Source organism: Phasianus colchicus, chromosome 2, assembly GCF_987193195.1.
Source record: "Phasianus colchicus chromosome 2, bPhaCol1.hap1.1, whole genome shotgun sequence".
NCBI classification, from domain to species: Eukaryota; Metazoa; Chordata; class Aves; order Galliformes; family Phasianidae; genus Phasianus; species Phasianus colchicus.
This window is the reverse complement of record NC_143437.1, coordinates 80,296,954-80,309,078: the sequence shown is the minus strand read 5'-3', so window position 1 is coordinate 80,309,078 and position 12,125 is coordinate 80,296,954. Positions and strand designations below refer to the sequence as shown.

The window sequence follows — 12,125 nt, the reverse complement described above, 5'->3', positions numbered from 1 at the left end:
GATAATATGTAACTGAATTTTAATATTTGCTTTGTGCTTACTGTAATTGCTAACGTATCACGGAAAGTTTTCATTCTGAACAAGAATTAAGTAAATAACTTGCAAGTAGTATCTTTGTTTTTCTTAGATCATTCAGTTACCAGTTGGGCTTTTTTTTCTTTTCTCCTCTAGCTTTTGGAACCAATTGAGTACTCTACTGATTGCCCAAATTGTGGGCGGGCAAATGAAAACCAGACCAAATGTCGACATTGTGAAAATGTTTCTCTTAAGGATTTGCCAAGAGTCTCCAGACAAGCTGGAACATTAAGTGAATCTGTGGGACCTTTATCACGTTCTTCAATACATCAGAACTCAGCGGGGCAAAAATCTTCAGGTACAGGGTTCAACACAAAGAAGTTTTATAGTTCTGCTGTTGGGAAAGGTCCAACAGATATTCTACTGAGTAATGAAGGTGTAGGACATTCTCTGTTGCGACAGAATGGAAAAGTTGGTCTTCTAACTGGGACAAAAAATGCTAAAATTACTGGAAACTTAAGACAGAGAAATACAAGACCATCAGAACTAAATGATCCAAGTAAGTACTATTTCATGAATATAGGGTATTATATACTGTATAATGAAGGAACCTTCCACATAAGCTTACTTGTGACTTTGCATGGAGTTCTTTTTGTGGGAATGTTCTTGGAGAGGAGGGGCATAACATACTTTTTAATGTTCTTTTCATACACTGAGGTACTCTCTGTGAAAGGTGAACATAGGAAAATAAATATATATATATATTTTTTTTTCTTACAGTTGTAAATTTTACATTTTTTTTAAATATATTCATGGCAGAACTGTCATCTGTTCTCACAAAGGAAACACTTCTGGTATTTTTTTCCTTCATATTTTGTTTTGAGCTATGCGTCTCAATACTATCTAGGTTTTCTCATTTATTTAAGTTTCATGCTTTCTAAAATTTTATTTTATTGTTATTTTCATTGTGAACTCATAATAATAAGCAGATGGGATATGGAATTTGGGAATCACGGCTCTTATTCTGTGCTTAGTGTTGTAGACTGTATTATGTGTTACTGATATGAGCAACTTAAACTGACTAAAGGAGTTATGACTTTTCTTTACGTTGCCTGTTTTATACAACCTTTTAAAAACTAAGCTTCCCGGTGAGAGGGGCTTAATGTTCACTATTAGTTCTTTGTTGACACATAAGTGATTTCATTTCTATGTCTAGAAGGGGGTTGACGATATAGCTAACTATGGGAAATAAAAAGTGAGGAAGAGAGCATCTGTGAGCAGATTCCAAAAAACTATTAGTAAAAGCATCATATAAATAATGGTGAATGTGGACTGCTTTTTGTTGCTGCAGGACAATTACATAAATTACTTTTTAAGCTATTGCTTGTAAAGAAATTTCTGTTACAGAAAAATGTAGTGGTTGAGAATTTAATATTTTCTGTTTAGTTGTTTTATCTAGTGATGATGATGAGGAGGAGGATAGTGGCAGCACTAGGAGAATGGAAAGCATTTCACCTCGTCCTGCAGATTCAGCCCGCTCCTCCCCAGCTCCTTCTACAGGAAAGGTGGAAGCAGCGTTAAAGGAAAACAGTTGTGGAATAGAACAGAGAATAGGTAGTATTACAACAGATACAGAAATTGCAGTCACACTACCAAGAAAAGCAAGAATGAAAGATCAGGTACTATTTCATGCTTTGTTTGAAGAAAACAAAAATCAAATAATAAATGAGAAATGTGAAGGTTTGTCTTGCATTGTTGGAAGTTGGCTATATTTCATTGCTTTTCTTATTCACCAGCTCGTCTTCTAGTATGTCTGCTTATATAATATTGCAAAAGTAAGAAAATGTGCTGTTAATGTGGGTGCTTCTTTGTTGAATGCATGCTTTCTGAGACCAGACAGGTTATCTCTGAAACTCAGGGCCTTCTCAGCTTGCAGAAAAGTGTCAGTACTGTTTCCTGGTGAGACTTTGGACATGTAAAGTTAAACTTGAAAAGGAGAGGAAACATTGGGAACAATATTGGCCATTTTTAAATAAAATACTTTGACAACTGTCCGAATTAATAGCACTTTAAGGATTTCATGGTGGGGCTTTTGTTTAGTTGAGCACCACTGCAAGAATTGGATAAACAAAGACAAAAAATGCACCATGAGCAGACTCCTTAAGTGCTGTCAAAGGGGACAGCTTTCACAGTATGTTTAAAAAAAAAAAAAGAAAGAAAGAAAGAAAAATTACCTACCTCAGTAGTGAGCCAGGAGGAAAATAAGTTCCCTGTGACAATTGTTGAGTTAATTCTGCTGATTAAAATAATTCTTGGTTTGCTTGTCCAGTTTCCCCTGTTGTGAGTTTGGTCCAATAAAAGTGTTTGATTGTAATTGTGACGAAGATTTGAAATCTGTGTTTTTTTTCTGAACTAGAATGCCAGTAATGTTGAAATCTTCATGCAAGGTTGAGATTCAGAAGCTAGTTTAGTGTCTTAACTGATGAAATGATGCACATTTTTGATGTGGTGCATAATCAGAGTGTAAATCTGTGAGCCTCTGAATCTGGTGAGACTTAAAGCTTGGACAGTAAATAGTTCTGAAAATAGTTCTGAATTTCTGTTACTCTGGCATTATATGCTGAATTAAGTGAATGCACTGCATTGTGAAGGCGTGATTGTCTCCCAGATGTTTTCCTTTGTGTGTTCATGTTCCTGTCCACTACCCATAAACAGCCACTTGTTACATTAAAAATGTATTGCATACTTGAGGAAATAGTAGAAGAGTGTTATTTTTGTGAAACTTAACACAAACTTGACTCAAGGAAACTAACAAGAATTGCTGATACCAGAACACTTGCCAGCATGATTGAAAAAAAAATTAAAATAAATTCTTTTAGGTGGTTTATTTTTGTAAGCATTCATTCTGTTTTGAAGAGAATACTTGAATGAAGTGTCATTTGAAAGATTTACTGTGTTACTGTTTGTCTTTGAGTTTTGAGCTTTGACAGTGTTTAGGTAGTCCAGTGGAAAAAATGGACAGCTGTCTTCAATATGAGTCTTTGGAAAATAAATAATTACAGGGATGTAGATCCTCTTCTCTCTGTCTTCTCACCTGTATTTAAATGAAGTATCCAAAAGTATATCATGAATTTTGACCAAGATAGGTTAATGATTAGAGGCTTTAAAGTAATCCTCAAGATTTAGTCTTAATGGAGTATGAAGTCCCTTAAAATATTTTTCTGTGGCATTTGAATTGAATCTTTTATCCTAAAAGAATGTTTATTAATAGGCAGTTTAATGAAATAAGGAGATAGATGCCTAAGAGCAGAACTGTTGTACAGAAAATTCTTTAACAAAATATATCAATTTAAGCAATACAACAAATAAATAATATTCTCTTCTGATGTTTCTCAGACAGCTTTCTTTTTCTTTTTCTTTTTTTTCCTGTTAGTTTTTCTTACAATTGCTCTTTTGGTAGTCAGTTAGCTCCTGGAGATTTTTTTGAGCTGGAGCCAAACTGCTCATGGCCTTGTTTCAATGTTTAGTCTTCTGACCCAGGAGTCTGTCCTAAAAACACATTAGTGGTTCTTCAGAGTTCCTTTATGGGTTTTTTTTGATTGTTTGTTTATTTATATTTCTTGAAAATTCTACTGCCAGTGTTTTATTGCACTGTACTTGAGTAATAAGTCAGTGTTTTTAGTCACCAAAATTCTATGCTAATAAAAAAGTGAAACAAATCTTCAGTATTTGAGGTGCTTATACAGCATTAGTGTATTTGTATAAATGAATTAAATTATATTTAAAATAACCTTATTTTGCTGAGCTATTCCGTATTTGAATATAAGTAAGCCTAAATTATTCTTTGGCAATTCTAGCAATTACTTGTGACTTTGAAATTTTAACAAAATATCTACAAGTGTAAACTTTTTTCCTTAAGTTTTAAAATGCTGACATCTTCAGATGTTGCAGAAAGATTTTTTTTTAGGAGATTTCAAGCTTTTATATGTAATTTTGGTGGATTTGCAGTAAACAGTCTTGTTAACAACAGACAACTAGCCAAAAAAATCAGTCACTATTTTTTAACAGCTTGTTTTAGCAATAAATCTTAATGAAAAATTCTGAATCCTTGAAAATTGCTTTTCAGTTTGGCAACATTGTGTCTAACACTCCAATAAAACGTCGTAAACTGATTTCTCAAGAAATTGTAACTGAGGCTGTGCCACCACTAAATTATCAAAATTCATGTGAAAGTGTCATTCTGAACTGTCGAAGTATACGAATAGGAACCCTACGAAGAATGGTAGTGGAACCGGTGATTGTGAGTAAAATTGTTATTTACAAACTTCCTTTCTGGTTTTGGGTGTGTGTATTTTCATGCTTTAACAACATATTGTTTTGCCTTTGTCTCTGTAATAGCAAGTCTGTCTCTAGTTTCAAAGACTAAAATTCCCACAGATACTACACAGATACCACTGTGTAGTATACTGTCTTGTTCCAGAATTGGATAGAAACCTCATGTTTACAAAATCCCTTCCTTTTCACTTACTTTGTGTATTTGGGGGCAAGACAATGTGTGAATTAGGGTACGTTTGTTAAGAAAATAGAAGGCAATGGTTATTAAAAGCAAATAAATTTATAGGTTGGTGGAAGAATCATGTCTTTTACTACATGTGTTTAATTTTGCTTCTGTAGCAAAATATATTTTGCTAACTTGCGGTCAGGAGAGGTTTCGAGGAATCTTTGAATGCCAAAGGCATATAGTAAACCACATGAAATGTATGTTTCTTACCCAGGTATCTACATAAATAACACATAATTGGTACTTTTCACTTTACAAATATCTGTTGTTTGATTCACTTGAATACTAATAGATGATATTGTCTTTTGAAGATTTTCTTTCTCCGTGAGTTTATAGCATTTTTTCAGGTGCTTTGTTTTCTCAATGCTTCAAACCTTTTGGAAAAAGTACTTCAGAGATGTTTTAAATTTCAAAAGTCAGTATGACTGTAGGAGCACCAAGTAGTAGAGAATACACTTGATTCACTGAGTTGTGATAAAATGTATATCTTGGTATTGTATTACATTTTACATTTGTATTTGAGAAAAAATTATTGAAACCTCTGTACTAACAGTTAAAAGACACTAACTCAGTTTTATTATGGAGAAGATATGAAATCTTACTGTTGTGTTGTCTTCCACAGTTTTGCCTGGATTATATCAAAATACGCTTAGAAAGTCAAGAAGGTGAGTACTTCTCTCATTATGTTAATATTTAGTACATACTTTTTAATTGACTTTATCAAAGGAATTAACAGGTGGATCATAATAAAACGTCAGTTCTGGTTTTACTGTATATGTAATAAATTGTACTGGGTGTTGGTAGTCATCAGAACAAAAGAATCAAGAGTATAAATTTGGTCTAAGGTGCGTAGTGAAGAAGAATCGGAATGATTTGACATTCTCTTCTTCCTACTGACAGAAATAAAATTCACAGATAGGAATTAGCAACTTGTGTGTGCAAAGTGGTCATTAGTTCTCCCCCCTCAACATAGTTTAAGAGGTTCAGTTTTACTGGTGATGATTGGTGCAAAGGTCTTAATTAAAATGATTAACAAAAACCACAGGCAAGAAAATCCTTCCTTCTGTAAAATGTTATCTGTATTTCAAATACATAAAGTGAAAGCTACATAGGTGCCTAATATCTTTCCTGTGTATATCTTCCTTTAAACATTCTTCTCTAGCCTGTAGGTTGTATGTTTCACGTTACTGAAAGAAATATGGTGATGCAGTTTAGGAGATGAACTAACAATTATTCCTCTTTTCCCTTTGTTTGAAAATGCTGTCCTACCTAAAATTAAAGTTTGTTTTTGTTGTTTGTAACTTCACTTTCTGTAACTATTATGTCTAACAAGGCCTGCAAAAGTAAGTGTAGACTCTTTTCAGTCAGGTGTTTGTTGCATCTAAAAGCAGGTGCATGGGTACTATTGTTTTTTCAGATGAACTTTTTTTCATATGTTAACAATTTACTGTGTTGCTGGCATTTCTCTCTATTTAATAGTAAATTAAATGCAGGACATTATTTTCCATAGGTGGTCAGATTTTTGTTATCTGCATATGTTTACTTTTTGGACAAAGATAAATTTACAAAGCGTGTTTTACAAACGTATCATAGAATGTGTCCTAGCAACAGTTGCAGATTTAGATGGTCACCTTTTTTCCCCTGTTCTATTGAATAAGAACTAGATTAAAGTTGGTGAGAAGAAAACAGCTTTTTAAATTACTTTACTGCCAAATGATGTTAGACTTAAGTTTGTCTTTTAACAGACATCATTTGTGTTTCTTTCAATTTTTTAAAAGCTTTCTTTAATGGTTAATGAAATCATTTATTTATTACAAAGGAAATCTTTGTATTTTGACTGGGTTGTGATACAGTTTCATAATTTTCTTCTAGAATCAGAGAGTGATGTCCGAGAGATAAACCTGAAAACTTCAGAACTTACCAAATGTGAATGGTGTAGTGTCAGAAAATTACCAGTAGTTTTTCTGCAAACAGTACCATCAACCTGTAGTAGCCTGAGAGAGCAGCTGAAAATGAGTAAAGATAATGTCTGGTACGAATGTAAAGGAGACAGTAAGTAAACCAATTTTAATTGACCGTTTCACTTTAAATTGTCTTTTAATGTTTTGATCTTGACTGAGTGCACTAAGAAGTAAAATTGGCATCATTGGCTGGGGCAGATGTAGACTTCTCCTGATGGTATTGCCTTCCCTAGCTAACAGGGAGAACAGTTCAGAACAACTTGGCAAAATTATAGTTTTCTCATTATCCAGGTACATGCTAGTTTAGTTTAGTACGTTTCTCACTAATAGTTCTACTGAACCAAAGTGAAGCTGGTTTATTTGGTGTTTTTCTAGATGCATTTATATCTTTTTGTTGACTTTGGTATGTGTACCTCTGTTTTCTGTTCTGTTTCCAGGCCACAGTTGGAGTAGAAACATTTGTATGGGTTTATTTGTGGTGTTGGTTTCTTGGTCTTTTTTTTCTAAAATGTAGACAAATACTTGTTTGTAAACTAAGCATGTTGTCTTCACACATACTAAAATTAATTTCAGCATAGCTCTTCTTGAGGGTCTAAAGTGTTAGTATACACTCTGTTTTTTAATTGGCATGGAGTCATTTTTCCCCTCAAGTAATTAGACTTCTCTTAAGGTTAATTTTTGTGCTTATTTATACGTGTGCAGCTTTATATATGCATGATGCATTCAAATGCAAATGGAAGAAAAACACCTTCAATAATGTCAGAATTGTGTGCTTCCAACACAAAATACTGTTATAATAAGCTCATCCACCTCTTATAAAAAGTTTAAGCTGTAAGGAGTGTTAAAATTACTAAAGTAATTGAAAAGCCTGCAGGGGATCATACAAACAGTCCTGGTGGCAGCATTTGACACCTGGCAAACTCAGGTGTCCGTAAGTGAACAATGGCAAAACTTCCTGATGTGCCTGGGGAAGAAGTCTTTTCTTTAACCATCAGAGAGTATGTGAGGGAAAAAGACTGGTGGTGTGACGCTGCAGGAAAGAAGCAGAGATTTCAACTGCCAAACTGTAGTGGACCCTCTCCCTTGCCGTGGTCAAACCAAGAGAGCCAACTTGAGAAGGAATGGCAGCAGGTCCCACCTCGGCAATGCAGGCGACGCCCATCCTGACCTACCTCCGTTCCCCAGCTGCCTCTATGTAATAGGTTTGAAGCCCAGAAACTGAGGGTGAGGTGGCTGAGAATGAGGTGGAAGGACGGCCTCCAAGCTTTTCTAAGGAGAGGCCGTCAGCTCCACGCTTGATGACTGCCTCCTCTAGTAAAGAAAGGAGAGTGATAGTCATAGGTGACTCCCTTCTAAAAGGAACTGAAGGCCCAATATGTCGGCCTGTCCCTACCCATAGGGAGGTGTGCTGCCTCCCTGGGGCCCGGATCAGGGATATTTCTTGAAAACTTCCTAGACTGATCCACCCCTCTGATTATTACCCTCTGTTGATAGACCAGGCTGGCAGTGATGAGGTCACTGACAGAAGCCTGAGGACTATAATAAATGATTTCAGGGGACTGGGGAGGTTAGTTGATGGAGAAGGCATACAAGTCGTATTTGCCTGTATTCTTACGGTGGCGGTGAAGGACACTGAGAGGAGCAGGAAAACCAACCTAATGAACACATGGCTGAGAGGCTGGTGCAAACTCAAAAATTTGGGGTTCTTTGATCATGGGGCAGTCTACTTGGCACCTGGCACGAGGGCTGCCGATGGGTATCACCTATCCCAAAGGGGGAATCGGAAGGAGGGGTGGTGGCGTGGCTCTCTATATTAGAGAGTGCTTTAATGTTGAACTTGAGGCTGGGGATGATAAGGTTAAATTCCTCTGGGTAAAGATCAGGAGAGAGGCTGACAAGACAGACTTCCTGGTGGGCGTCTGCTACAGGTCTGCTGAACAAGAATGAAGAGAAGAATGAAGAGTTCTACAAGCAGCTGGCAGAACCTGCGCAATCACCAGCCCTTGTCCTTATGGAGGACTTCAACTTCCCTGACATATGCTGGGAATACACACAGCGCAGAAGAAGCAGTCTAGGAGGTTTCTGGAGTGTATGGAGGATAACTTCATGATGTAGCTGGTGAGAGAGATGACGAGAGGAGCTGCCCCACTTGAGCTGCTGTTTGCTAACAGAGAAGGAATGGTGGGAGTTGTGGAGGTTGGGGGCTGTCTTGGACAGAGTGACCATGAAATGGTAGAGTTCTTGGTGGAGCCAGGATGGGAAACAGCAAAACAAGTACCTTAGACTTTTGGAGGGTGGGCTTTGAATTATTCAGAAGGCTAGCAGGGGGAATCCCCTGGGTTTCAGTCTTAGAGAGTAAAGGGGTCCAAGATGGCTGGTTGCTCTTCAAGAAGGAAGTCTTAAAGGCGCAGGAGCTGGCTGTCCCTCTAAGCCACAAAATGAGCCGGCGGGGAAGAAGACCAGTATGGATGAATGAGGAGCTATTCTTGAGGCTCTGGGAGAAAAAGAGAATCTACCTCCTGTGGAAGAAGGGACGGGTGACTCAGAAAGAGTACAGAGAAGTTGTTAAGATGCGTAGAGAGAAAATCAGAAAGGCAAAAGCCCAGCTTGAACTCAACCTGGCTGCTGGGGTTATAAGGAACAAGAAACCCTTTTACAAATATATCAACAGTAAGAGGAGGACTCAGGAGAATCTGTATTCTTTACTGGATGAAGCTGGGAATGTGACCACTGAGGATAAGGAAAAGGCAGAGGTTCTGAATGCCTTCTTTACGTCTGTCTTTAAAGGTCACACCAGTTATCCTCAGGGTACTCTGCTCTCTGACCTGGTAGTCTCGACTGGGGTGCGGACAGAACCCCCCGTGATTCGGGAGGACGCAGTCAGAGACCTACTGCTCCAGCTGGACTGTCACAAGTCCATGGGCCCGGGTGGAATTCACCCAACAGTGTTGAGGGAACTGTCGGAGGTGATAGATGAGCGCTTGCCATTATCTATCAGCGCTCTTTGTTGACTGGTGAGGTCCCAGAAGACTGGAGGCTTGCCAATGTGACTCCCATCTAAAAGAAGGGTTGTAAGGAGGATCTGGGGAACTGCAGGCCTGTTAGCCTGACCTCGGTGCCAGGGAAGGTTATGGAGCAGATTGTCTTGAGGGAGATCACATGGCATGTGGGGGACAACTGGGGGATTAGGCCTAGCCAGCATGGGTTCACAAAGGGCAGATCCTGCTTGACCAAGCTGATCTCCTTTTATGATCTAGTGACCCATCTGGTAGACAAGGAAAAGGCTGTTGATGTAGTCTACCTAGACTTCAGCAAGGCCTTTGACACTGTCTCCCACAGCATTCTCTTGCAGAAGCTGTCAGCCCATGGCTTGGACAGGTACACTCTTGGCTGGATAAGGAACTGGCTGGAAGGCCAGGCCCAGAGAGTGGTAGTGAATGGAGCTAAATCCAGCTGGTGACCTGTCATGAGTGGTGTTCCCCACGGGTCGGTGCTGAGGCCTGTCCTCTTCAATATCTTTACTGATGACCTGTATGAGGGCATTGAGTGCACCCTCGGTAAGTTTGCAGATGACACCAAGTTAGCTGGAAGTGTCGAACTGCCTGGCGGTAGCCAGGCCCTACAGAGGGATCTGGATAGGCTGGATAGCTGTGCTGAAGCCAACGGGATGAGTTTCAACAAGGCCAAATGCCGAGTCCTGCACTTTGGCCACGACAACCCCAGGCAGTGCTACAGGCTTGGGGCGGAGTGGCTGAAAGACTGCGTAGAGGAAATGGACCTGGGGGTATTGATTGATGCTCAGCTGAACATGAGTCAGCAGTGTGCCCAGGTGGCCAAGAAGGCCAATGGCATCCTGGCTGGCACCAGAAACAGTGTTGTGAGCAGGATCAGGGAAGTGATTGTCCCCATATACTCCCCACTAGTGAGGCCACACCTTGAGTACTGTGTCCAGTTTTGGGCCCCTCACTGCAAGAAAGACACTGAGGCCCTGGTACGGGTTCAAAGAAGGCAACAAAGCTGGTGCAGGATCTGGAGCACAGGCCTTAGGAGGAGCGGCTGAAGGAGCTGGGATTGTTCAGTCTGGAGGAGGCTCAGGGGAGACCTTCTTGTTCTCTATAACTACCCGAAGGGAGGTTGTACTGAGCTGGGGGTCAGCCTCTTCTCTCGTGTAACTAGTGATAGAACTAGAGGGAATGGCTTCAAGCTGCACCAGGGGAGATTTAGACTGGACATTAGGAAATGCTACTTCTCTGAAAGAGTGGTCAAGCACTGGAATGGGCTGCCCGGGGAGGTGGTGGAGTCACCGTCCCTGGAGGTGTTCAAGGAACGGTTGGATTTTGTGTTGAGGGACATGGTTTAGTGAGTACTATTGGTGATAGGTGGATGGTTGGACTGGATGATCTTGAAGGTCTTTTCCAACCTTAGTGATTCTGTGGTTTTTCCCTGTCTCAACCTTTCTTTCTCTACCACCCCAAGCTTCTTCCTCTAAGACTATGGCTCTGAGCTATTTTCTCTCACAACAGCTTTGTAGTACTTGGTACTTATGAATACCTTGTGATAGCACAGTTGCCATTTGCTTTCTCAGTGATGAAATGATTTGAAGCTTGTATCTGTAACCATGTAAGCAATAGCGAGCAGGTGCTTAGTTCACAAAATAAGATTTAGCAAAACCCGGTTAGACACTTTAATTCGGTATGCAGTGAATTTGGAGGCAGGCTGCTGAATAATATTTTCACAATGGTTTGCATGCTGAGTTAAGAATAGGAAATGGTTATGCAAGTGCCTGAAACTCCTCTGTTATAGAAAAATAGGTCCCTGCAGTTAGCCAACTGCATGAGGCAGGAATTTGCAGCCTGAATACTATTCCTGTAACTGTGTGCCAAATTCATTCTTTTTAGGGGCTTACTGCCTTTTTATTTGTCAGCTGATGTGAGCAGTTCGGATCCATACGGTAGCTAACTGATCTCATTGCCCAACTTCTGGTAAAAGGGTAGCCCAAGCTGACCTGTTGAAGCTAAACCACTGTAGCAAAAGTAATCAAGAGAGAGTATTGGTATTTTGTTCCCAGACTGTTCACCTGAGGTAGATAAGTTTTAGTTTGGTTAAATTACAGGGGCTGAAAGCAGGGATTTTCTGATTCTAGGTGGTAATATCCCTTCTCCTGTGGAAAGATGTGAAGATTTTGATCAGTGACAGTTTAAATTCCTCTCATTCCTCTCCTTGTTCAGATGCATACTTTTTCTTCTCTCTTTTTTTTTTTTTCTTTCTCTTGTGAGCGAATCAAAGAACCTTAAGAGATTTCTGTTTCTATGGTAACCAAAATCTGATCAGGGAAAAAATAAGTGATTCTTTTGTGAAATTGCCATTATAGGCTTTTGTACTTTTTACATACTCAAATCATATGTGCCTGGAATCAGCAAGAGTAATTTTGTTAGAACTTAGTACTTGTAATGTGTGGTATACAGTTCTATATCCACTACTTGGAAAAACACCATGCTTTTTTTCCTCATTTACATCTAGAAAAAGCCATCTCAAAAATGTTCTTGTTGTTTGTGTTGTTCTCAGTGTAGTTTCTAAGCAGTGGTTTT

General features: G+C 39.1%; 1 protein-coding gene across 5 annotated transcripts in view; it reads left to right on the top strand.

Annotated features, from left to right (window-relative positions):
- Positions 1-12,125, top strand: part of SENP6 (SUMO specific peptidase 6) — an 82,725-nt gene that overhangs the window by 55,164 nt on the left and 15,436 nt on the right. For all 5 annotated transcript variants that reach the window (XM_090136130.1, XM_090136132.1, XM_090136129.1 and 2 more), the window contains 5 exons: positions 172-574; positions 1,462-1,694; positions 4,142-4,315; positions 5,199-5,241; positions 6,449-6,628. In XM_090136130.1, the coding sequence (XP_089992256.1) occupies positions 172-574; positions 1,462-1,694; positions 4,142-4,315; positions 5,199-5,241; positions 6,449-6,628 (1,033 nt within the window). The remainder of the gene's footprint in view (positions 1-171; positions 575-1,461; positions 1,695-4,141; positions 4,316-5,198; positions 5,242-6,448; positions 6,629-12,125) is intronic.